Source organism: Natator depressus, chromosome 2 (genome assembly GCF_965152275.1).
Source record: "Natator depressus isolate rNatDep1 chromosome 2, rNatDep2.hap1, whole genome shotgun sequence".
Lineage (NCBI taxonomy): Eukaryota > Metazoa > Chordata > Testudines > Cheloniidae > Natator > Natator depressus.
The window spans coordinates 178,366,828-178,394,140 of record NC_134235.1 but is presented as its reverse complement, the minus strand read 5'-3'; the positions used below and the strand labels follow the sequence as shown (position 1 = coordinate 178,394,140).

At 42.3% G+C, this 27,313-nt stretch overlaps 1 protein-coding gene across 6 annotated transcripts in view; it reads right to left on the bottom strand.

Moving 5' to 3' along the window:
- The window catches only part of PDE1C (phosphodiesterase 1C), a 426,361-nt gene that overhangs the window by 10,781 nt on the left and 388,267 nt on the right, over positions 1-27,313 (bottom strand). For 3 of the 6 annotated variants that reach the window (XM_074945378.1, XM_074945382.1, XM_074945384.1), the window contains one exon: positions 6,170-6,235. The exons of 1 other annotated variant lie outside the window; for it this stretch is intronic. In XM_074945378.1, the coding sequence (XP_074801479.1) occupies positions 6,170-6,235 (66 nt within the window). Of the gene's footprint in view, positions 1-1,410; positions 1,538-4,799; positions 4,884-6,169; positions 6,236-9,096; positions 16,799-27,313 lie in introns of those variants that run through there. 2 more of the 6 variants (XM_074945381.1, XM_074945383.1) reach the window with 2 other exon arrangements.

Genomic DNA, 27,313 nt, shown 5'->3' with positions numbered 1-27,313 from the left:
TTGGTGTCTCTTTTGTTGCTGGACAACTGACCCAAACCTTTGCCCAAAATTTCAAAAGTTCAAAGGATCCAGTTAACTTCTTTATTTGTAAGTTATTTTTCATTTTCACTCACCTTTGCATTTCTGGTTCTGGCTCAGACCACAGGCGTAAATGTAATCATTCCACAAGAAAGACTGGAAGTAGCATAAAAACAGCATGGCTGGAAGCAGGAAATACAGGAAATCTAGCAAGAGAGGCCATTTTTGTAAGACCCAAAGTGGGTCAGATAGATCCAGTAAGTTTTGGCTAGTAATCCAGAGTGTTTATCTGGACTGACTATCCAGACTGTTCAAAATTCACCCATAACTTTGTTAGTATAGATTTGCATACAATGTGCTGTACACCTGCAGAGTGCTGGGAACAGAATCTGTAAGGAACTTCGGCATCCTTCCAAGTGAGAGGTGCTGCAGTATACATAGCTTTGTAATTTAAGGTTTTCGTTTCTGAGAACTACCACCTTTAAATTTCGGAGTCTTCTCTTTGCTGAAATCAGCTGACATGGTGTGTGGGATTTTGAAAAGCAGTCAGCATTCGTGACACTCTACTCCTACTGAAGGCAATGAAAGATTTGTCAGAAAGAGGTCAGCTCTGAGCATTACTGACAACCACACCCTTCAAATTAAATTCACATGCATCCTGCCACAGAGGAGATGCATATACTGTGCTCTCTCATGGAGACTTTACATTCGTTCTTTCTTGCTTTGCTGTTTTCCCTTAATCTGCAATAAAATCGTTTGAAATGAAAGTGGATAGTTGCTCTTTGTTTATGAAAAAGAAAAGAAAAGTGGTGACTGTGAGAATTGTACAATGACAAAGCTCAGAGAAAGTGAGGAGTTCTCCTGGTTAAATAGAACAAACAACAAAACTAAAGTTCTCCAGCAGAGAACACGATGCATGTATGTGGAAATGGGGGTGTCCCCTCCTGCTTCTTAATGGAGCACAGCTGCCTCCAACAAAGAGCAGATGCCTTGAAACTTAATGGTGCAGTACATAAATAGCAAATCAGAATTGTCACAAAGCTATATGCCCCACAGGGCTACATAAATATTACACTTAACTTTTCCCACCAATATATCACAAGTTTGTGGGTATGAATAACTGATTTTCATGCCCTGTACAAAACTATAAACGTTTCTATGTGAATTCCACAATGGAGTTTACAACGGTACACTATTATACATGCACATTCAGAAAATCTATTAAGTCAATGCCAAAACATACACTGATGTGAAAAGCTTTAATAAAGAGAGAGAAAACACAGGCAGTTATTTAAGTGCCGCTCAGAAGGCTTCTTTGTACAATCCATTATGAGATTATCAATACACAATGTGACAGAGCAAAGATTGAATAGGCACCAGGTTTACATTGTATGGATCAGCTAAACTACAGTAAGACAGGCTGACGTGTTTTCCTGCTGCAAGATACATAGATAGAGCCATCGCTGCCCTCACTCCTAAAGGGGGATGTTCAGGATTGCTGGTGTTCAAGTCAGGTGACCTAACCATAGTGAAAACAATGGAAATGTTAATTAGGCAGTACACTCAAAGTAACAGCCTGAAAATCTGCTCCATTAGCACTGCGGGGGTGGGGAGTGAGGGGGGTGCACAGGTGGATGGACAGCTGCTGCAATACGCACATTTTTGCTGCTATGTATACTAACTTTATGTATCAACAGTATAAGCAGGGGTGAAAGTAAGGCAGTACGAGCCGGTACGGCATACCGGTAAAAAGTGGCTGCCGGTACTGGCCCCTACCGCCTTACTTTAAGGACCTTTCCCCCCTCAGGCTGCCGACGGCGGGTGGGGGGGGAAGAGCAGCTGCCCTGGGGCCAGCAATTTAAAAGGGCCCAAGGCTCCAGCCGCTGCTGCTATAGCTATAGCACTAGCGGCTGGAGCCCCGGGCCCTTTATCGCTGCTGAAGCTCTGGGCGGCATGGGCCAGGCAGAGTGGAAGGGCTGGCTGGGATGCTGACCTCCAGCCCCACCCCTTCTGCCAGAGGCCCTGCCCCTTCTGGGGTGGCTGGAGCCGGCCCCTGTACTGGTAAGTTTTCAATTTTATTTTCACTCCTGAGTATAAGTCACAAATACAGCAGTATGTGCTATAGTAGAAGTATATTAACATATTCCCTCAAGTATTTATGTATTTGAATTCTACCACTTCTGTTTAACATAGCTCTTTTCATAGCTCTCAAAGCAATTAACCTTGAGTAAGCATTATCATCTCCGATTGTCCTTGAGTAAGCATTATCCCCCATTGTACGGAGGGGGAAACTGAGGCACAGAGTGGTGAAGTGACTTGCCCGAGGTCACCCAGAGAATTGATAGCAGAGAAGGAAACAGAATTTATATCTTGTGTAACGCTCTCCAGAGCCTGATTCTGTGGACCGTGCTCCCTCCTCTTTTTAACTACTTTAGTTACCTACATTTAGAGAGCAAATATTACATGCAAGTAGGCAGGCAATACCTATTTCAAGGAATCCCTGTTGAGGTTACAGGGACAAACCATCCCGATATGTAGAAAGAATAGTAAATATGGCAGGCGACCAGCTTGGCTTAATGGTGAAATCCTAGCGGATCTTAAACATAAAAAAGAAGCTTACAAGAAGTGGAAGGTTGGACATATGACCAGGGAAGCGTATAAAAATATTGCTCGGGCATGTAGAAATGAAATCAGGAGGGCCAAATCGCACCTGGAGCTGCAGCTAGCAAGAGATGTCAAGAGTAACAAGAAGGGTTTCTTCAGGTATGTTGGCAACAAGAAGAAAGCCAAGGAAAGTGTGGGCCCTTACTGAATGAGGGAGGCAACCTAGTGACAGAGGATGTGGAAAAAGCTAATGTGCTCAATGCTTTTTTTGCCTCTGTCTTCACTAACAAGGTCAGCTCCCAGACTGCTGCGCTGGGCATCGCAACATGGGGAGTAGATGGCCAGCCCTCTGTGGAGAAAGAAGTGGTTAGGGACTATTTAGAAAAGCTGGACGTGCACAAGTCCATGGGGCCGGACGAGTTGCACCCGAGAGTGCTAAAGGAATTGGCGGATGTGATTGCAGAGCCATTGGCCATTATCTTTGAAAACTCGTGGCGAACGGGGGAAGTCCCAGATGACTGGAAAAAGGCTAATGTAGTGCCAATCTTTAAAAAAGGGAAGAAGGAGGATCCTGGGAACTACAGGCCAGTCAGCCTCACCTCAGTCCCCGGAAAAATCATGGAGCAGGTCCTCAAGGAATCAATCCTGAAGCACTTACACGAGAGTAAAGTGATCAGGAACAGTCAGCATGGATTCACCAAGGGAAGATCATGCCTGACTAATCTAATCGCCTTCTATGATGAGATTACTATTCTGTGGATGAAGGGAAAGCAGTGGATGTATTGTTTCTTGACTTTAGCAAAGCTTTTGACACGGTCTCCCACAGTATTCTTGTCAGCAAGTTAAAGAAGTATGGGCTGGATGAATGGACTATAAGGTGGGTAGAAAGTTGGCTAGATTGTCGGGCTCAACGGGTAGTGATCAATGGCTCCATGTCTAGTTGGCAGCCGGTGTCAAGTGGAGTGCCCCAGGGGTCGGTCCTGGGGCCAGTTTTGTTCAATATCTTCATAAATGATCTGGAGGATGGTGTGGATTGCACTCTTAGCAAATTTGCGGATGATACTAAACTGGGAGGAGTGGTAGATACGTTGGAGGGCAGAGATAGGATACAGAGGGACCTAGACAAATTGGAGGATTGGGCCAAAAGAAACCTGATGAGGTTCAATAAGGATAAGTGCAGGGTCCTGCACTTAGGACGGAAGAACCCAATGCACAGCTACAGACTAGGGACCGAATGGCTAGGCAGCAGTTCTGCGGAAAAGGACCTAGGGGTTACAGTGGACGAGAAGCTGGATATGAGTCAGCAGTGTGCCCTTGTTGCCAAGAAGGCCAATGGCATTTTGGGATGTATAAGTAGGGGCATAGCGAGCAGATCGAGGGACGTGATCGTTCCCCTCTATTCGACATTGGTGAGGCCTCATCTGGAGTACTGTGTCCAGTTTTGGGCCCCGCACTACAAGAAGGATGTGGATAAATTGGAGAGAGTCCAGCGAAGGGCAACAAAAATGATTAGGGGTCTGGAACACATGAGTTATGAGGAGAGGCTGAGGGAACTGGGATTGTTTAGTCTGCAGAAGAGACGAATGAGGGGGGATTTGATAGCTGCTTTCAACTACCTGAGAGGTGGTTCCAAAGAGGATGGCTCTAGACTATTCTCAGTGGTAGAAGATGACAGGACAAGGAGTAATGGTCTCAGGTTGCAGTGGGGGAGGTTTAGGTTGGATATTAGGAAAAACTTTTTCACTAGGAGGGTGGTGAAACACTGGAATGCGTTACCTAGGGAGGTGGTAGAATCTCCTTCCTTAGAAGTTTTTAAGTCAGGCTTGACAAAGCCCTGGCTGGGATGATTTAATTGGGGATTGGTCCTGCTTTGAGCAGGGGGTTGGACTAGATGACCTCCGGAGGTCCCTTCCAACCCTGATATTCTATGATTCTATTATGTGCAAGTGCTCACTAGCTGATTACAGCAACAAAAGTCATGGACAACATGGCTGAAAATCAGTCTGTAAACATTGCTTGTTAAAACAAGTGTATCATCAGGGGAATGGTGCAACAGTGCAAACAACATATTAAAAGCAGTCTAGGAACAAGTTCCTCCTCTGCTGTCCATAAAAGTTTAACTTATACATTAACCACCCTTTTTAATAAATAAATAAATGAATAAATAAATGACATGCCTTTCCAAAAAAAGTCTCCAAATTTCGGGGCTAGTCGGTTTTTATGATGATAGTAATCTTCAAGGCAGTCCTATCCAAAGTCACCTGAAAGAGGAGCATACATATAACAATGTCAATATAACTGTACACACATTTTTCAAAAAAAAAATCGCAACCTGTGCACGGGTGTTAAAGAAATGGGAGCAGGCAAAATCTACAGCTAATGCTACAATGCCTATTAACTACTTCAGCCAATAATGAGGCATTCAATACATTAAGACAATGATTGTATGGTGTCTACTGTACCGTACCTTCTATTTAGGAATCACTTCAGGCAACGTACGTGACAAAGGTCTTCAGAGGAGTGGTGTGACCAGTTTCTTATGTTTTACTTTCAGTGATGGTCCATATTTGTTAGAGGTCACAGTTGCGCATGGGGCTTCAAAGCGTGTGCTGCTTCATCTGAGAAAATTAACATTTTCCAGTCTCTCTCCATCGTGTTACTGAGGTACAGTGATCTGTACAGCTTACACTGGGTGGTACCTCGAAGAAAAGTCGTCTGACTGGGCTACTATTTTAACAGGTGAAATTATGTCATGCCACGGCCAGCATGAAGATGTCAGTCACACAGTGATGTACTATTGCATATTGATGTCCATATGCAGAGCTGTATTGTACCTTGAATACCTCCATTTCCACCCCAGGGAGGCCTCAAAAAATGAACATTGTCACTAATTCTTCAACGCCTTTCCAAATCAGACGTGAACGGCTTTCCTTGGCTTCTCTCTCTTCTTTTTTTTTTTTTTTTGGAGCCACGCTCCAGGTGATTCAATATGAATTTACCTGTGCACTCATCCAATGTCGTCCAAAGGTGTATGTTCTTACTACCCCACCATGCTGAGTCATTCTGAGTCACCATTTCATATTGCTTTCCCTTATTGCCCTCCCTCCTTCTGTGTGAAATTGTGAGACACAGAGATAAAGGGCCTGTGGAGGATGGTATCTCGAACATATCAAAGAGAGCAGGGACTTGGGGGGAGAGAGAACTGAAAAACAGCTGCCCTGTGATTCACCGAACAAATGTATGACTTCTCTTCTACTCCTCTGTGTGGGTGACAAGAACGAAGCCCGTTTTTCTTACCACATTCAGCAGACTAAAATAATTTGTGCAAAGCACTCCACAAAACATAAACTATTTTTTTAAGTTCACACATGGTCCATTCAATCGAAATCTCAGGACAGAAGTGAATTTTTGAGTTAAGTCCTACCCACTAGGGTCACAGTTAATTCTTGGAGGAATTACCATTTGAAAAGACAAAAACCCTCCTGATTACCTATTTGTGTGGCTATGCATGATACAAACACATTTGGGCATGGAGGTACCTACTGACCTGGCAACGTAAGGCGGCTTGTCATGGAACCTGTGCCTGGTGCCTCATTTGAATGTCGCTTTGAACCTTTAAAAAGAAAGAATTGTCACAGAAGCGATGAGCGAGCTGCAGGCCTGCCTTTGCGCAAATGCTTTTTATACTACCACCGCCACTCGATACTGTCAGCTTCTTTCTGTCACGTCTTCTCAGCTGGTCCTTGGCAGCTTTAGTAATGTGGGTGGAGCTAACTTCCTTACAAAACCAGGCTACTTTCCTCTGTTTGAGCAGCCTTCTTTGGCTCTTTTGATCTTAGAGGAGCCAACAGCGAACACCTCTTCACGTGCTTCTGTTCAACCTTTTTGGCAGGACATGGGGGGGGGGGGGGCGTGATAAATAATTTTTGTTGATGGCATTCTCCTCCGTATTTTTGACCTGTTTTTGAATAGTCATTCCATTATACATTTATTCCAAAGAAGGGAATCTAAAATATTGCAAGTGGAGATCAGCCCCCAAAACACCCGGAAACTTTGTATTTGGATCTGAACTTCACAGCTGGCCTCTATAATGGGTCAGCCAAAGGCCTGGATGACAACAGGTACTGAAACTTGTGGGCTGGCTTCCTCTCTACCTGAAGGAGTTTAGGCAAAGTGCTGAGAGGCTGATAAAAGCAATAGACGACCAGAATTTAACAAGATCAATTGATACCTATTGTGCCCTCATGAAAATCAATAAAAATGGCCATGTGCTTGAGAGACATGTTGACCTTATTAAATATAAGAAAAGAAAAGCCCCACAACCTCTTTGTGGACAGTCATGAACTGTATATCCTCCATTAAGGAGAAATGGCGGAAGTCTCTCTCCAGCACTGATGATCACAAGTCTCATTGTATTAAAAAGAGAAAGGCTGACAAGATCTTTAGAAAGGGGACTAAAAGAAAGAAAAAAAAAAGTAGCCACATTCTCAGAGCAAGACTCTGCCCCTTACTCGTGTCACAAATAGTCCTGGTGACTACTTGTGGATAACATTTAACAGCAGTAAGGGTATCAGAACCTGGCCCACGGTGAGTAAATGTAGTTGTATTCATAGCTGGAGTTTATCGATGTGTAAGCACGATATGAACAGAGGAGTCCAGTGCGCGGAGATTGGCACTGGATTTCCAGGTGGAGTGAAAAGGGTTGGTTTTAAGCTAAAAAGCTTTAAAGGGCTTGGGGCCTGCCTGTCTGAGCGATTGCTTCTTTCCCAGTACAGCATTGGGGCAACTGTGGTCAATGGACACAGTTGAGCTTGATTCCTTTCGTAGACAGTGAACTACTCGCAGGGCTTTCTCTGTGAGAGCCCCTTGACTTTGGCATGCACACCCCATTGGTCTGAAAGAGCCTGATTTTGAGGACTTTCAAGATATATTTCAAAATTCTCTCTTTAAGCAGGCTTTTGAGAGTAGCCAGTCATTATGTGGGGTGTGACATTTTGGTGGGTTCTGGAGGATTCTGCTGTGCTGTTTCTTTAGGGACTGTAATTTAAATAATCTGTCAAAACAGATTAAACCCTTGGAATAGGTGTTTTATGTGTTCAAACTTAAATAAACAAAATGTGCATATATAATGCTATGATGTGCTCTAACATTGTAACAAGGGGATCTCACAAAAGTTTCCCCTTAATCTTCAATAAACCTCATGAATAAGGGATTTATCTGCTTGCAGAGAGGGGAGTGAATTACTGTGAAATCTATTCATTTACATTCCCATTTAAACATAAGGCGTGTGTAACTAGGGTTGCCAACTTTCTAATCGCACAAAACCGAACATACTTGCCCCACCCGCTGCCCTGCTTGCTCCTTCTCCAAGGCCCCACCCCCACTCACTCCATCCCCCCTCCTTCTGTCACTTATGCTCCCCACCCTCACTCACTTTCACTGGGTTGGGGCAAGGAGTTGGGATGCAGTGAGAGCTCGGCTCAGGGTGCGTGCTCTGGGGTGGTACCAGAAATGAGGGGTTCAGGAGGGGTTTAGGAGGGAGGGTGGGGACAGCACGCAAACTCCACGTGGCCGCCCCTGCGGCTAGGAGCCAGAGCAGGCAGGGAGCCTGCCTTAGCCCCGCTGCGCTGCTGACTTGCCTTTTAGCGACCCCAACCAGCAGTGCTGACTGGAGCCACCAGGGTCCCTTTTCGACCAGGCATTCCAGTAAAAAAACGGACACCTGGCAACCTACATATAATGGAGGATGAAGACGGCATTTGGATGTCACTCAGTGAACAGAATTGTTATTTGAAACAAAAGGTTTTGTTATTGGAAGACAGACATGAGTAGAGACAAACTGGCAGGTAGGTGTGTTTGGAAACCTGGGATCTAAATCTGGATTTCCCCTAAGCCTGCTTTTTGGTTTAAGCCCTGTCATAAAAATCTGGCTCTGGAATATGATCCAAATGTCCCAAAAATTGAGGGGGGCCATCTGTAATAATCCAGAGTTCAGGCCCATCTCTCACATAGTGTATATAAAATAGATAAACTCACAGTAAATACATGCACATACAAATATATAGTTCTGACCTTTAGACACAAAATATTGTTTAAATGCAGAGAAAGACCCCCCCACACACACACACTTCTGACAGTGTTGCCTGGTGGAATGGGACGGACTTAGCTGTCAAGAAGTCCTAAATTCTAATCCCAAATCCAACACCAACTCACGTATGCGGCCTTGGGCAAGTTACCTCTACATTGTGTCTGTTTCCCTAGCTGTAAAATGGGGCCTGTACCACCTACCCATCTTTCTCATAGGGGTTCTGATGAGTAATTAATGTCCAGATAGTGCTTTCAACATGAAAAGTAGAACACCAGTGTTGAGTTTTGTTATTCTGCAAAGAGACAGTGCAGAGCTCCATGTGTGCGGCAGATATAAAAAGTGACTGAACAAACCAACCCTTCCCCCATTCAAATTCAAATGAAGTGGAGACCTCATTGACTTTATTTGGTAATAGGATGGACATACATGTACTCATTTACAGAAAAACTGGAATGCTGGAAAAGTGTTTTATACATTTAGAGACTACAAGCCTCTTCTTTCAAATAAGGAGCTTAACAAAAAATGCAAAACTGAAAGGAATTGTGCCCATGTAATGGCAAGTGTTCTCAACTCTGCTGAGAAGAATTTAAAACAATATTTATTGTAAAGTCTGAACAAAGCAAAGAGGTTTTTCTCCAACAAACTTGTGTTTAACTGTTGCTTTAAAACGGATTTTGATTTGTTTTCTAATTGCTTGATGCAAAACACATATAGCAACCTGACTCCTGCCTGCTTGAAAAAGGCTCTGGATTACAGGTGTATACTACTTATATTACTTCCGTTCAACAAGACATCTCCATTATAATTTCTGCTAATATAAAGATAGTCTAAAGTGTATGTTCAGCTTTATATATAGGACTCCCTGCACAACGTCAGCTGAGAAAAGACTATGAAATGAATCTTTGCATTTTGGTTAATTTCCACATCCCCCCCCCCCCAAAAAAAAAAAAACAGGTTGAACGTTCTCTAGATTCATCAGGACCCATTGCTACAAATGTAATGTGAGAGCAGTGAAATATATGGTCTTACATGTAAACTGGTAACTTACAGACTTCCTTCCTGCGGAAGGTAGTCAGTGTACTACTTTGTGCGTCTGCTGTAACTTCCTACTGATCTAAGCTGCTTCACAAGTAACATCATAGAAAGAAAGACTGATTTTTTCCTTATTATTTAAATCCGTTTTGGAGAAAGCAATGCCCACCACACTGAAGGAGGGCACCACTACCATTACATATGGGGGCTTCAGATTGAATCGCCCGGCATTTAGCATGCTGTATATATGTTCTCATTTACACTTTGATGCCAGTTCCCAATGGGGATGCCAGTGGAACTGAATGGAGCTTGTGCGCAACTTCCATCAGTTTCAGTGCAACCGATGACATGTTTGGGCCCAAGGTGGTGTTTTATTTTATTTTTTGCTCTAAGCTGATGTTGCAAATGCAATGGCTTTTGTCTACGGGGGGGAAAGGGAAGAGAAATCTTAATGGGAGAATCTGGGCCTGCAAGACGACCAGAAGTTCTGGTAAAACCCAATCAGAACCCTACAAATAAAAATAGCAAATATTTAAAAAAAGTGTATATAAAATTGTATAAAAATATCATCCAAGCCAGAAGAAAAGGAAAATGGTCACTCTGCCACTAGGATTTATCACTGCCCAACACCTATGGCCATAATTGATTGGTTTATATATGCACTCCTATAATCACCCAGCAAAGATGATGAGATTATATATACACATCCTCCTACCACAGGATGGCTTCTAGAACCGGGCAAAGATGAGTACACAACAGGCCTTATATACGCACGCTAATGAAATAAAAGGAATACAAAGTGCCAACAGTGTATTGTGGAGCCTGTACGTGTGTACTGTCATGTGTTTGTGTACTTGTGTGTGAGACAGAGGATGAAGAGTCACAGTTCTGCTTTGTTGCCAGTGACAAATCTCACACTATATTTGCTGTGAGAAAAAGAAAAAAAAAACAACATGCAGGGAAGGAGGAGTAAAAAATCTGAGAAACCAGAAACAAAAGTGCCTGCTTTGCTGTTTTAATGGCAAATAACGTGATCAATGGTGGTCAAATGATTTGCTTATAGCTTGGACCACAGTGATCAGAGATGGAAAAGACCTAATCACCAAACCCACCTACCTGCGAGAGCAGGATAACCATCCCCTGAGAGAAGATGTATCAGATATTAAATTGACACTGCACTTGATCTGAGCCCATGGTGGGGAATATTAATTGAAATAAATGGACAAAGTATCATTGACTTCACTGGGAGCAGGATTGGAGCCTTAGAAGTCTGAAAGTAAAGTATGCTTTTCCTATCAAGTTCTCTCATTTGGGCCCCCTCTCCCACGCTTCATTATTCAAAAATCTCACATGCACAGCTGAGGACTGGTAATGGGTATGCAGATGGAAAACAGAGGGCCATTGTTTTGTGTTTGCTTATTTGATGATGAAGTGGTGGATAAAAATAAAATAAATAAATGGACGTGACACTCCCCTGTCATTCAGACATTGATGATAATCAGGAGAAACACCACTGAAGTTGTAGGAGTTACACCAGTGTGAAACTCATGCAAGTGTGATGAGAACAGGGCCAAATAATTAGATATTTAGGGAAATCTCACTCCATGAAGATGCACTGATTTTCCCCAGTTGAGGCTGTGGCCCTTAGCCGGGCAGGAGCTTTCTCATTCAGTTTCTATCAATGTTTAAGGTATACCGATTTTTTTTTTTAATTAAAAAGCAGATCTGAAATCAGTTGTAGAATTTGTGTGTACACTCCATGAGCTAAAATGTAAAGTCTTTGCAAATGATTTTCATGCAACTTTCTTCATACAGAATTTGACCATGATCAATTGAATGCACAAATAATAAAACCTACCCATTCCAAACCCCATTTGCACACAAGCTGAGCACAAACAAGCTTTGCATGTGTAAATTCTAGTGTTTGTATGTTCAGGTGGCCTTTTTCAAAAATTGCATGTCAATTTTTTTCCCCACAAGCACAAAAGAGGCTGCACTGAGGCCCTTTTGAAAATTCACTCCCAGCTACAAATCATTGGGTATTGAAAACAGAACAATTAAAAATAATGTCTTGGGTTTCCCCTGCTATAGTACAGAACAGCACTAGCACCTAAACGTAAAATGCCAATGTAAAATGATGCCTCTTTATTTAAAGAGACAGTGCTGAAATTGCGACTAGTCTAAAATATTTTAAAATCTGAAATTGCAAGAGTTTTTACGCACCAAGCCCCGAAGCCAGGCATCTCTGTTTCTCTTGCGACTGTGGATAACGTCATTAACACCAAAAGGCATTATTTATAAGGAAAAAGCAGAAAAACCAGAGCTCACGTCCTTAATGAAAAGCTGTGCAGTTCACGTTTAAAGCTGGTCAAGTAGTGGATATAAGCATTCGACCATGTGCTTTTAAATGCTGCATCAAAATCGTTTGTTTTGACAGCTGACCCTGCCTACCCCGAATTATCTGTGCACATTGTCAGAGACAGGTCCAGTTTCCTCATCGACAAAATCATGGCTGGAGAACAGAATTGGGAACATTTGCACTTTAAAAAAAAAAGTAAGTAAATTGTGACTTGAAAATAAAATCTGCCAACGTTCCTCAAGGGGCAGCTCGGGCCTTTGGTAGGCAGAAGCGCACGCAGCACGTAATTATGTGGACGGAGTTACGCCAGTTTGCTGAAAAGTCTACATACGGACAAGCTAGCAGGGGCCCCCAAGGAAATCTCTCCCTACTTATAGGATGTAAGCTGCCTAGATTCGCTTTCACAGATTAGGAGACAGTTTTTGGTCTGGTCATCCAGCAAGGTGGTACTCTGTGAGAGATCTGACCAGCACTCTCATCCGAAAGGTTGAAGTGGGTCATTTTAGTGCACAGGTTGACTTCCAAATCCAGGTCTCAAGCCGTAACCTCCCCATCCATCCCCCATGGTTGTGCTTACATGCATGTGACTCCCACAGAAGTGACTCAGGCCTGCAGCACGGGCCTCGTATTTTCAATATTTGTAGCTTCCTCTTTGTCTCTTCTAACAGACAAGCAGAAAGTAAGGCATCTACAGCTTTGTTTCCCTCACACAAAGGGAGAAGCTGAATGGAAGATAACGAATTAAGAATAGATATTTATCATCGTTTTACTCACTGAGGACATGTATTTAATTGAACTGAATTGTGTAAAGAGCCATTCATTCATTCAGTTTCATGCACTCACAGACAACTTTTGTGAAACGGAATAGGAGACAGTTCTGCAAGTTTGTTATATAAGCACACCGTAGCGGCTCTCTGGTTCCCCTGGGAGATGTTTAGAGACATCACTTCTTGGTTCTCAAAGTGCTAGCACAACACTATTAAGCACTTCAGGGCGATGGTTAATTTGAGAGATACCATCGAGTGTACAGGAACGCCTCGCTTAACGTTGTCGTTATGTTCCTGAAAAATGCGACTTTAAGCGAAACAATGTCAAGCGAATCCAATTTCCCCATAAGAAATCATGCAAATGAGGGGGTTAGGTTCCAGGGAAATTTTCTTCACCAGACAAAAGACTATTTTTATATATATATACACATACACACACACACACTACCTATAAGTTTTAAACAAACAATTTAATACTGGTACACAGTGATGATGATTGTGAAGCTTGGTTGAGGTGGAGGAGTCAGAGGGTGGGATATTTCCCAGGGAATATACTGCTAAATGATGAACTAGCAACTGGCTGAGCCCAATTAACTCAAGGGTTAACTCTCACACTCTACAAGGCAGCAGGAAAGGAGGGAGGGCAGACAGAGACACACCCTGTGTGTATGTGTGTTTGAGAGACAGAGGTGCACATTTCCCCTTTAAGTATGAAGAGTGGGGTCAGAAGTACACTGCCTTGTTAATTGGATTAGCAAGCTGAGATCGGACTGCAGCTCCCTCTGTCTGTGTCCCCCCCCTGCTCTATAGAAGATGGGGAAAGCGGGATGCAGGAGCAGGGGGCAGGGGGACACCCTGACATTAGCCCTCCTCTTCTCCCCTGCCCCCCAGCAAGCAGGAGTCTCTGGCAGCAGCTCGAAGGCAGAGGGCAGGAGCAGCAGACAGCAATGATGGGAGGGACAGCTGAACTGCTGGCAATTGGTAGCCTGCTGAGCAGCTGCTGCACAGGGAACTTAGGGGAGCGGGGAGCTGATGGGGGAGCTGCCGGTCCACCCTGGTTCCAGCCACCCACCAGCTAGCTGCAACGGGTTGCTCTTCCTGCAAGTAGTGGACAAAGCTGGCAGCTGCCAAAAGATGTTAGAAGGGAGCATTGCGCAACTTTAAATGAGCACGTTCCCTAATTGATCAGCAACGTAATAACGTTAACTGGGACGACTTTAAGTGAGGGGTTCCTGTAGTAGTTTGGGACCTGAACCTGCCAAGAGAACCACAGGGGTAGATTCTTCCATCTACACCACTCTCTTTGCAGTCTTTCAACATCTACATGTCCGGGTTTTTTGGTTTTTTAAAAAGGCCATGGAGTCGTCTAGAAGTGATTTAATAACTTTTTTAAAATGTCAAAAATATTTTTAAATGTTAACATACTGCTGCTCTATATTAGTAGATAAGGCCAGAAGGGACCATTAGAACATCTATTCTGACCTCCTGTTTATCACAGGCCATTCGGTTTCACCCAGTTATCTGTACATTGAGCCCAACAACTGGTGTATGACTAAAGCATCTCTTTCAGAAAGGCATCCAGTTTTCATCTCAAAACCTCAAGAAATGGAGAATCCATCACTTCCCTGGGCAGTTTGTCACTCTCACCGTTAAACCTCCAGCCTGAAGTTGCGCTAAAGTGCTCGTGCGTGAGAACCAAGAAATGGCTGACCGTAGTTTCGTTTCACTGTCCAAGCAGTGTGTTGTCAAAAATACATCAAAGAGCTGAAGATCAATTTTATTTTTAAAATTATTTCAGTTTTAATAGTCTAAAGAATTTCTAGTCACTGTAAACTAGGTAGGGAAATTTTTTTTTTTAAAATATGTGCTGGCTCAGACCGTATTCAAGCTAACCCCCAGTGGGAGTAAGGACTGGGTCAGCAATGCAGTATTATTTATATCTTGTCAATGTCCCCATAAAGACTAAGACACCGATCCACAAAGGTATTTAGGCTGCTAACGTCCACTGATTTTAATGAAAGTTAGGAGCTTTAGTACCTTTGTGTATCTGGGCCTACGGGCCAAATTCTACAGGTGTGTGGAACTTCCATTGAAGCTGATGGGGGTCCTGGGTGTGGAGCAGTTACAGAAGCAGTTCTAAGGAATTAGAATATTGTGTGTTCCTTTACTTTCTTTAAAGGAACCAATATAGAGAAGACAGCTGGAGAATTTACAATATACTGTATGCTAACAGTTACTTTTATATTTCTTCCAAGGGAAAATATTTTACTAAGCATGAGACGGACCCCAACTAAACCCCTATATCTGAACAAACTCAAAGGTTGGTGTCTGAAGTAAAAACTCAGATGGGAATCTGAATTTTGTGGAGTGGGTTGAACCAAACTCCTGGATACAAACATTCCTGAGCTATGGGATGTTCACGTTCAAAATCTGAACTTGGATCAGCCCCATTGCTGCTAGTGGCAGGTGAGGCTAATACAGGTATGGCAATATTTCCTACTGCCACCTTAAACATGCTCATCCCTGTTCATATGCATTTTGAACAGGAGCTGTGGGTCTTTTATCTAATATAGGCTGGTGGTAGAACAAAGTTTTGTGCTTTGAACATGGAAACGGAATACAGATGGGGTTTATTTTCCTCCTGCGGCCAATGTTTTCCACATTCTCTAGAGGAGCATGAAAGGAGTCTAACTCATAGTAAAATATGCATGTGAACAGGGCAAAACTATACACTGACTAAAACAATGAAAAACCAACTCTATGTGTGTGTGTGTTTGTATGTTGAATTTCACATGGACAGGTGAAATCAAGTTATATTGAACTGGATCCATCTTGGGGCCCTAATCCAGGACAGCATTTAAGCACATGTTTAATGCTTTCATGAACCGCAACACTTTCCTGAATCAGGGCCTGAATTAGTTTTGAACATTTCACCGTTAAAGTTTATGGGCCTGCTTCACTCCAGTGGTGTATCTTTCTTTGTCTACCTATCCTTTTCCAACTATATTTTACTTTTCCTTTGACCCATCCATTCAATCATTGATTAAAGAAATGTCACACTAAGATGAAAGGAGGAATTGATCTGACTTCCTAATGCCTGCCTTCTCTCAGTACTTCTAGGTCACATAAACAGTGGTTACAGGTATCTAAGAAACAGATGTGAGAAATAGATTAATTGTAATGACTAGTCATGGAAGACAACACAAAGAGTACATTCCTCAGAGTTTTAGTGGGCAACAGCTCTGAGCAAACACCCTGTTTGTGAGTCACTACTAAAACAAAATAAGAAAAGTACACAAAATAAATGGAAGATTAAATGAATTTGCCCACAGGATAAATAAAAAAAATCCATCATCACAGAGTGCTGGAAAAGCTGTGTAACAGTACTAAGTCCTAGTGAGAAGTTTATGAATTTAACAGTTCACCACCTTCATGAACAAAATCCTGTGAACTGATGCTAAAACTGGTATCAAATTCTCTGCCTAGCAGATGGAAACAATAGTACAAAGGCAGAGTAATTTGAAGCCCCTTTCCACACATTCCAATTTTTAGTTTCAAAACCCTAGCGTGTCTTTCACAAGCTAGTGCTTTAGCCTAGGGAAGCAATGGCTTCTGAGGAGAATCCTCATGTATTTGCTTTGCCTGTCCAGAAAGTGGAATTTTGTTAACAAAAAAACCCCAGAGAATTTTAAAAAAGAAACTACACACACACTGGGAAAAAAGTGAACAAACACACCCAAACCCCAGAGTCATTAACTGTGAAGTAGCCAGTGGGAGGAGGATTGTTTTGAAAGCTGTGTAACGCCTTCCCCAGAAACTGGTCTTTGCGGAAGGAGGAGGAGGAGAGGAATGAAGAAGCTCAGCTAAAATGATGAAAGAAATTTGCAGTCTCTTTTTTAATTTTTTTTTTTTTTTTTTACTCTTCTGTATCTGGAAAAAAAAGAAAAAGAAACGTGTCAATGCTGCCTTTTCCCCCAAGTGTCAAAGGAGTGGGAAAGCTGGGAAAGGAGGGGGAGGAAGGTATCAGTTTAGACATGCTCATTCCTGCCAAATATCATGGCTTTGTTTGATCTCACAAAGACCATAAAATGCTCAATAGCTAAACCCTCTTGTGCACTTGGTCTGAAAGTAACACTCTTTCCTTCACAGACCCAATTGTCTTCCCGCCTTAGCCGATGGAAATTTAAACACTGATTTTAGTGGGATCAGCTCAAGAGCTTGGCGTGTTTTGACAGGCAGGTCGTATTAGTCTTTTTGGTACAGGGCACTCAACCACCCTTGCTTCCCAGCCATTTCAGCATCTCTTTGAGACTAAAAATGGGCAACCCTGTACTTGTATTTTGGGTAAAGAAAAGCACACTCTCCAAACGAAAAACAGATCCTCTCTTCTAAATGGCTCTGTCACAAAGAAACAATGGCTAGTGGTAAGGCAGCTCAGTGCACAACCACGAAGTTCATGTACTTGTTGAATTCACAGTAAATGGAACGCCAGTGCAACATAGCGGATTTGAAGTACTAGCTCAGATCAGATCACAAGTGAGAGAGAGTTTGGTGGTCACGTTCGAATCTCTAGGAAATATTTGCTCACAGCACCACATAGTACAGTACATTTGCAGTGTCTGTTCAAGATACACAGATCAGGAAAAGCAAAGGCAATGGACAAAGATTATGGGGTGTTGGCAGAGCTGGGTGTTTAAGATTGACCCAATTATAGGGTGAGTAAGGTCAAAACAATCAGCATGACATTTATGCCCAAATTAAGATAAATCCAAAGGAGATGTTACTGAAATCACTAGTTTGCAAATGGAAGAGAAATAAAACCTTCTAGTATCAGGATCTAGTTAACTTTGACTTTATTCATGACACAATAGCAGCAGTACCTATTGTGCTGTGAATTTATTGCAAGCAACACACACACGAACAAGTCCTTTAAGACTTGTTCTTTCAAGGCAAAGACATTGGTACTTCAGCTATAAGCAAAGATCCATTTAAATTTGAATTTTATATTTGTCTTCAATAGTAAAATCTGTGGTTTTGTCTATTATCACTATCTCAGAGATCCCAGATGATCAGTTAAAAGTGACGGAATAGCTAGCTTGGCAAATAATATCTCCAAGATTCAAAAGTAAAGTATATTGGACTACATTAATCCATGACACTAACTCCATTGTCAAATCTTCACACTGAATGGATCCCCACAAGGAAGATGCTCTGCTAAATCAAGAGGCATTTTTCATTATTTCCAGGAAAAAGAAATCACTATTCAGAGCAAACACCCCCTCTCCCCCCGCCCAGTTCTCCTGAAAAGTTATAAACTTGAAAACTGTACTTTGATTAGAAAGGGGTCAAACCAGTTCTCAAACCATTAGGTTCTTGTGAATATCTTTGGCACTTCTGCTTAGCCACCCATGTTCTATCACCCACTCATATCAACTAGTTGCTGCTGAGGGGTTGGATAGTTCATGCTACCCAACCCATCTCAAGTAACAATGAATTGATTTATAATCCTATGCATGCCTCAGAAGTGACTATGTCACAAATCTCTTTCTGCCACTTTCTGAAGCCAGTCTGGTCTGCCTCCATAAAGACGACAGCTTTTCATTTGGGCAAGGAGCGTGGGATTTGCAGCATAGGTCTGATTTCTTAACTACATCTAAGATGAATAATATTGTATCTGCTGAACACAGCAGTGATTGTTCAGCATTGTCTGCCCACAGATTTGCCTCTTTTATTGTACACTCAGCAGAGATTTTTCGTTATATAATGTTCATCTGTAAATTGCTGCAATGATTCAAAAAATTTGCACATGGTATCCTATCTGCCAAGATGATTATAACATTGAGAGTTAGACTCACTGGATTTCACTGGTTTTATTTTAATTTCATTAAACATTCTCAGCTCTAATAAGTACAAAATCTAACAACGTCAAGTAATTTATACTTTTGATGCCTCCCACCTAAGGAGCTCAGCTGATTTGCAAACATTAACATGACCTCACAACAGCCCTGTGAGAACTATCATTAGCCCAATATTAAAGAGGAGATACTGAAGCACCAGTTGTTAATGGTATCCTTTTGCAGAAATCCTGAGCACTCCTAACTGCAAGTAAATGACAGCTGTGGGTGCTCAGCATGTCTCAATATCAGGCCCTAAATTATTTGGCTATGGTCACATAGTAAGTTCTATAGCAGAGCTGCAAGTAAAACCAAGTGTCCCATCTCCCATTCCTATGCTATACCTTAATCACAAGAGCATCCTTCCTTCCCTGCTAATGGAAAGGAAAGAAATACATTTTCCCCAGACTTTGAAAGTTCTCTATGGGCAAATGGAGCACAGATTGCCTTTCACTCCCATCCACCACATTACCAGCTGTACCAACAAGAAAATTCTAGTTCCGTACTTGCCTAAAATGCAGTATAAAACTCTAATTGTTCAATTGTTTTGCTTTCAGAAGGATGCTCTTTGGTGCAGAAAATGTGTTTGCCTTCTAGCTGGATTTCTCTTTGGGTACAAAAAGGGTTCCTTACCATAATGTGGAATTTTAACACGACTTTAGCCCTGAGTAGGATTAAGGCTCATTTTCATTTCACTACCGTATACCCAAACTGGGTTCACCGCAAAATTAGCACATATTATTGCAGATAAGTGAAAAAGAAATATATACCATTCTATATCTGGGAAGGCTTTAAGTAATGTCTAGGCATGTATTTCATGTAATGATCTCAAGTAAGTACGTGTATATGCGTACCCCTCCAGTGTTGCTGTCAAATTTATATTTTGTCAATGCTGACTTTAGACCTGTCTCGTGATCACTACCACAAATATTCAAATGCACGGCTCTTAACAGTGACTCCTGTTGTACTCCACTTTATAACAGTACCCCTTAGAGGTCTTAGATTGCAAATTGGTACAGAACATACAATTTATACTATAGTATTTTCAACTAGTGCGCATTTAACTAGTTATTTACAAGTTTCTTATGTGACTGTTTTGGATAACTTATTGAAATCCACATATACTATGATACATCAATCTCAGTGCCTTACGTACTACTGTGCAATATATAAACATATCTTTACAACTATGAGGCTGGTTGCTGATCATAGAAAACCGGTGATTAATCTTCCCTATTCGCCTCCCTCTTTTTGACAAAACAAATGTCTACAAGTCCTTGAGCTTACAAGAATTAGAACTTGAAGCAGTTGGTAGTAATTATGCCTGTCTAATTGAAACTTTAGCAATCTGCTACCCATAGGGCACAGGAACAGAATCTCACAGTCATTCAGAGTTGGGGTGAGAGTTTAGACTGATTGAAAACCTAAGCCTGCTATGTGTGACTCATTAAGCCAGATCCTCAGCTGGGATAAATCGGAGTAGCCCAACTGAAGTCAATGGAACTATGCCAATTTACACCATCCGAGGATCCAACCAATAGTAATTAATGTCTGTGAAGATCTGACAGCTCTGACTCTCTCTGTACCAGCTGGGTGCCTGCCCCCCAGAACTTTGGAAAGTATTACGCTTATTCCAGGAACAGTACCTCCCAGAGCGAGTACTGTACTTGGTTGATGCAACTCCACACCTCCTCCAAAGCAGTGCTGTGTCTACATGACACAGTTGGGCCTGACATTTTAAAATCTGAAATATTTCTAACATTTTCCCCCTACAAATACAGAACACATGATAACGCAGTGTGGCACAAATATTTTATTGGCAGTGTAACAGGGCAAACGCACCTCTTACAAGTGCTCCGCTTCCCCCCCCTCCCCGCCCTTGGCCAAGTGCACACACCTTCTCTCTCTCACTCTCTCTCTGTGGTGTGTCTTTGGTGACTCAACCCTCTGGCCGAGTCACACACAGTCAGTTTGTGTAATGAAAGCAAAGCCTCTTCCTATGTACAAGTCCAACAGGGGTCTCTCCTAGTGTCCTGTGTAATGTCTTCCTCAAGTTGTCCCTGGTCCAGGATAGAGCAGTGCCCCAGGGCTCTCTCCTTGGTGACAAAGTCTTCTCCCTCCCCAAGATAGCAGCTGTCTGCTGTGTCCCTTTATCTAAGTCGTGCTGCTGCTCTAATTCCCTGGGCCACTTCCCCATGGCCCTGTGCCATCATCACCCTTACCTCAGGGCCTTCTCCTGATGGAGTCCCTGCAACCAGCTCAGGACTCCTTCTCGCTCTCCCCAGCTTCTGGCAGCACTACCTTAGCCAAGGTCCTGCAGCTCCTCAGCCATCCACACTCCTATAGCTCCAGCAAGGAACGAGAACTTACTCTGGCCCTGCAGCTCTTCTTATACTGACCTTCTGGGCCCTGATTAGTTGTGCCCCACACAGCCACTCTAGGCAGCTTGGAGGACCCTCTCCACTGCCCTTTTCTGGGGCAGGGTGTGGCAGGTCCTTGAGGCCTCCAGCAGGGGAACTCAGAGGGTCTGATATACCTCATCACAGGCAGTTTTGGGGATGACCTACTTGGCTGTCTTGGGTGAGTAATGTGGCCATCCCTTTTGATAAAATCCATATACTTCATCGCACCATCATGTGCTCTTTCCTTTCTGTGTGATTTTATATATAAAATCCCATTCCATATATTTGATTATTTCATCACTCCTATATTCCATTACAACTATAAAGATTTCTTAATAATTATGAGAAACATAAAGAGACTTTAAAAGCGTCAAAGAGTCCTGTGGCACCTTATAGACTAACAGACGTATTGGGATTAAAAAGGGACTTTGTGGTTAAGGTTGCACCAAGATTTTCCTTTTAACGAGACTATGGCTGTCTTCTAGTTCAGTTCAGTTCTGGAAAAAAATACTTACAATGTACAAATATAATCCCCTCGCTATCATGCCATGTAATGCTTCTGAAGAGCATTATGTCACCATGAGAGAGAGAAGTATTTGCTATGCTATCAATATAACATTTTGTGTCAATTATATGAAAACAACTACAAAAGTTAAAGACATGGAAGTCATTTCTATGCTGCATCTCCAACATATTCTGCATTCACTATCCAAGTGTACCTGGAGCACCAGAGCACCTCATCCCCTGACATATACCTTTTCTCTCTCCTGTCTCCCTAAGTACTCACATTACAGAGACCCTCCCTACGGCAGAATAGCCACGACTCTCTCCAGAGCACTGCACTGCCTTTTCTTGTGCCAGCTAAGGGTGCTAGGGAATAATGCTAAGCATCCACAACTCCTCTGGCAACACACACAATGGCAAATAACCTAAAGACACAGGTTCTGAATAAGCCATAATCTTAAAATTATTCATCCAAAACATTTTGTGACTATTTACACACAGGGGAAACATTTGCAATTAACAGGACTGGTTAGTGCAGGGGTTGGCAACCTTCCCGCGGCCACTGGGAGCTGCGGGGAGCCGTGCCTGTGGACGGTCAACGTAAACAAAATGTCTCATGGATTACCCTGATGGGCTGTGTGCCGAAGGTTGCCGACCCCTGGGAACGAATCACAACGTCCTGCCCCACAAAAGTCCTCAAGTTTGTTGAATTTTTGATCTGACAGATGCTATTTGACCAGCTCTAGTAATGTGCTAGTGCTATCCAAAGGGATCAAAGAACTGGGGGAATTCAAAGAGATGCATCAAAGGAAGAGGAAGCAGCTGGAGAGAAAGTTGGCCTTTTGATACATTAGGAGGGGATGAAATTAAGTGCCTCAAAAGCAGCTTAGAAACTGAGGTCTTGTACAACCCTGTCGTTAAAGCGGGAACTGTGTTGTCTGGAGTTCTCATGTCCTGTCTTCCCTTGGACGCCTGCATATCAGACAGGTCTGATCTGAGGTTGTAGCATTTGCAATATATTTGAAGGGTATAAACATCAAGGAAAGAGAGGAATTATTTAGGGTGGTTTGGAGGATGTTCTTAGAGGGCTTATTCCTTCACCCTTTTACTTCCCTGGTCCTTTTCGCATGAACAGAGAGCAACAATACCCGAAGTCTGAAGGTGCAAACAAGTCAATGTTTATTGGGGTGAACTTCCAGCAAGCAATGTTTCCAATTTCCTTCCTCAGTGTCCCCTTTCCCAGCTCTGACGCCATAGAGCCTTGCCTGTGTCCCTGTTCCCATTCCCCCCACCTTAGCAAAACATGATTCCAATTCCCCCCCTTACTTTCTGATTGACTGCAGACTATATCATAAAACTTAAGTTCTGTTTAGCTATACCTTAACCAATCATTTTACTGAAATTTAACTAACCAATACTAACATATTGTAACATGATTATCTAACCAGTTATATCCCATCACCTTAATTGGTTTACACCCAACAAAATTAATGATACAGCAGACAGAAACAATCACAGAAACAGACAGAGATTATACAGACAAACAATAGGGAAATGGGGACTACAATGATAGAACAACGAAGAAATGAGGATTTCACACCCCAGCTATTGATAAGTGAGTTCTTGCCATACAGGATGCTATCAAACTAAGTTTTCTTTACATCTTTAGGCTCTTCCCTTTCTCTGGAGGTGATAGATTGGATCACCTTTTTAACAGCCCAAAACTGCCTTATTTCAGTATGACTGGTGAGGATGTGACCGTTCACTTCCCAGCTTATGGCTGCCCCTGCTGTTTAGCCAAAAGCCTTAGCCTAAGAACAGGGCCTTAGATGATCATAGTGAGAGAAGGCCTATAAACAGGCAGGCTGATTTTGATTCTTATTTTGTACCTCTATAACTTGCTAAGTGATAAACATATACCTAAATTCTTAAAGTATAGATCTTTGCAGACAGGCCTGAATATCTATAGCCAAACACTCCACGCCTTTTTTCCCCCTTTTTCTTTTGGGATCCTCCTGCCCAGATATCTGTGGAAAAGCATAGGACATATGGCAACACATTTCCTCATAGGGCCAGGCATCAAGGTGGAAGGTGTCGATATTCCATTTGTCCCACTGCCCCTTGGATAGTACCGTGCCCTGCACCTTCTCTCATACAGGCATACCACACCTATTCCAATTAGTGTTCCAGACTTCCCATTATAGTGGGCCCGAGAAGGTTGGGTCCGGGTTGTCTAGTACACTGTAGGTGGGGGAGTGCTTACTACATTACTTATAGGTTATCTTCCTATGCAATGTAACAGAAGTATACTTAACAATACAGCAGCCGCTAAAAAAATCCACAGGAACACCGAGAGTCCTGACCACTGCAGTATGGTCCAACATCCGAGCCACCACCAAAACTCTGCCTCTTCTCCTTCGACAGGGCCAAGATCTTAATGTGTCCAGTTGCTGGCAGTTGCAACAAGCTGCCCCTGCAGGTTTTGCGCGCTTTTGTTCATATTATAAGTCCACTGAATGTCCACAGAGAAATGGGTTATTGTCCAAACCAACTTAACCACTTGATATGGAATCAGGCAGTATGCCCTAGTTTGATTATTCACAGCAATAAGATTCACAGATCCATTTGTGCACCAATGTCCAGATAACAGTGTGTAGTTTGGTTATGGGCTGGTGTAATTGTGCTCCCTAGTAGTATGTACATTCCCAGCAAAACACCTCATACACAGTACACCCAATTGTCCACCCCTTGCCATAGGCCATTGGGTATGCTCCTCCCTGGCCATCAAGGAGGGGCACATCCAAATATCTTCTCTGGATTTACACCATTTCACACACCCCTCCACTGATTCACAGTGAGCTTCTCCCCTTCTCATTATTCCCATAGGGCTTGTGGAGAACACCTTAGTTGCCGTTCCAGGTACCACAGTAGCTATTACACAGGTGCTGGCCTCCTAGTTGAGCATTTTGCATTCCCATACACATCTCCCCCCCAGGTTAGCTTATCGAAGCCATCCCCCACCCACGTCATGAGGTTTTTCTGTTCACTGAAACACAACAATGCTAGCAACAAGACAAACACCACAGACGAACACCACAAAACATATATCCATGGTATTCTGGGTTAGTCTTCTGCTGGTGGCAGCTTGCTTGTAGAGTGTCTGAAAAACAAAAGAAACAATTTCCACCCCCCTGTCCGAAGCGATGCATCCGAGTCATGGCACCAAGATGTTAGAGGGTTTATTCCTTCACCCTCTCACTTCTCTGGTGCTTCTCGCATGAACAGAGAGCAACAATACCCAAAGTCCAAAGGTGCAAACAATTCAATGTTTATTGGGGTGAACTTCCAGCAAGCAATGATTCCAGTTTCCTTCCTCAGTGTCCCCTTTCCCAGCTCTGACGCCACAGAGCCTTGCCTGTGTCCCTGTTCCCATTCCCCCCACCTTAGCAAAATATTATTCCAATTCTGCCCCCGCCCCACACTTCCTGATTGACTGCAGACTATGTAGTAAAACTTGAGTTCTGCTTAGCTATACCTTAACCAATCATTTTACTGAAATTTAACTAACCAATACTAACATATTGTAACATGATTATCTAACCAATTATATCCCACCACCTTAATTGGTTTACACCCAAAAAAATTAATGATACAGCAGACAGAAACAATCACAGAACCAGACAGAGATTACACAGACAAACAATAGGGAAATGGGGACTACAATAATAGAACAACGAAGAAATGAGGATTTCACACCCCAGCTATTGATAAGTGAGTTCTTGCCAGACAGGATGTGATCAAACTAAGTTTTCTTTACATCTTCTAGGCTCTTCCCTTTCTGTGGAGGTGATAGATTGGATCACCTTTTTAACAGCCCAAAACTGCCTTATTTCAGTATGACTGGTGAGGATGTGACCGTTCACTTCCCAGCTTATGGCTGCCCCTGCTGTTTAGCCAAAGGCCTTAGCCTAAGAACAAGGCCTTAGACGATCATAGTGAGAGAAGGCCTATAAACAGGCAGACTGATTTTGATTCTTGTTTTGTACCTCTATAACTTGCTAAGTGATAAACATATACCTACATTCTTAAAGTATAGGCCTTTGCAGACAGGCCTGAATATCTATATCCTAACAGATGTAATTAGTGTTAATGGGATGACATTAAAAAATAGATCATTTAGGCTGTTTATCAAACTTCCTGATCTATTAGGCTGTGGAATTGTCTCCCTGGTGGAATTCCTATTGCATTGACATTTAAAATTACACCGGGCAATAAAATGCATTAGAGGGACAATACAACTACGGCTAGGTGATGGACTACATGACTTATTTGAACTTTTCCTCATCTTTCATTTCAGTGATTTAGGAACATCACCAAATTTTCCACTGTGTTAGCAATTTGAATTTTATTCCATTATTTGAATGAAATATTCCTGTTTCATATATACTGTTGTGACACTCATCTATTGCACATATTTAACTTCTCTACTAGAGCAGGGCCAGACTGCTCAACACCTGGCAGGACTGAACCCCTAAATAAGTGGCCTGATTTTAAAAGGTGCTGAAGTATCTGTCCCCACTGGGTGCCTAAATATGCATTTACACATGGGTCCTGGCTTTAGGCACCCTAGTTTGAAAATTTTAGCTATATTTACTTGGTTAAAGTTTCGCAGCTAGGAATAAAACCCAGGGGTCCTGAGACCCAGTGTCCTACTCCAACCACTAGATGACTCTTTGGAGTTTTAACACTCACAGATTTCTTTTAGCAGCTTTAGTTAGATTGGGAAAGCCTTTTTAAAGAACATTTAGACCACGAATGAACAACTTGCACATTTGTGAGTCTCTCTTGTTTCTGTTGTGTCAGGAAAGACAGTCAGGAAGAGGCCCGAGAGATACAGCACAGTAAATCAACCAGACAAAGAGGAAATGCAACATATTATGTTTTAATTCATCTCCATTACTATTTTTAAAGGATCTGAAATTTTAGAGTGATAATTCTTGCTAAAGAAAACAGAACATAACTTCAAGGTGACAGAGTCCTGTTTAGCCAGAAAAACTGAGAATAAACACTGAGGGAAAAATTATTGAATATTTATTTGGTATCTGATTTTAAATAACATCTGTTTGATTTAGCTGATGACTGAAGTCTTTAACATTGATTTTGGTAGGGGGAAAAATGGTATTAGCATAGAAGAGATTCTGAATTTCTGGTTTTGGCACATAATTATCCTTAAATCATTCATGACTTCAAATAATTTGATGTCCTGTTCACATTGATCTTGAGACTTGTATTTGTCTGACAGCTTCTATTACATTCGACCTAAAATCATTTTTTGGGGGGGGAGATTAGTTTATATTATATATAAACTATATATATATAACTCTCCCCCTATATATATATATTTCCCCCATGATTACAAGCACATTTTGGAAATTCAAAGCACAGGAGAAAAATAACGAGTATGTCAAAAATGTCTGACATTGCAATGCACAGTGAATGCACCATCACATTCCTAAGCTCCTGTACTTTGCTCAGCAATCTACCAAAACCAGTGCAGAAACTTACTATACGTTTCATGATCAAATAAATAACTTAAGAATATGCTGTTGTTAATAAAGATGTGATAAAGTGCATTTCAAGAGTTG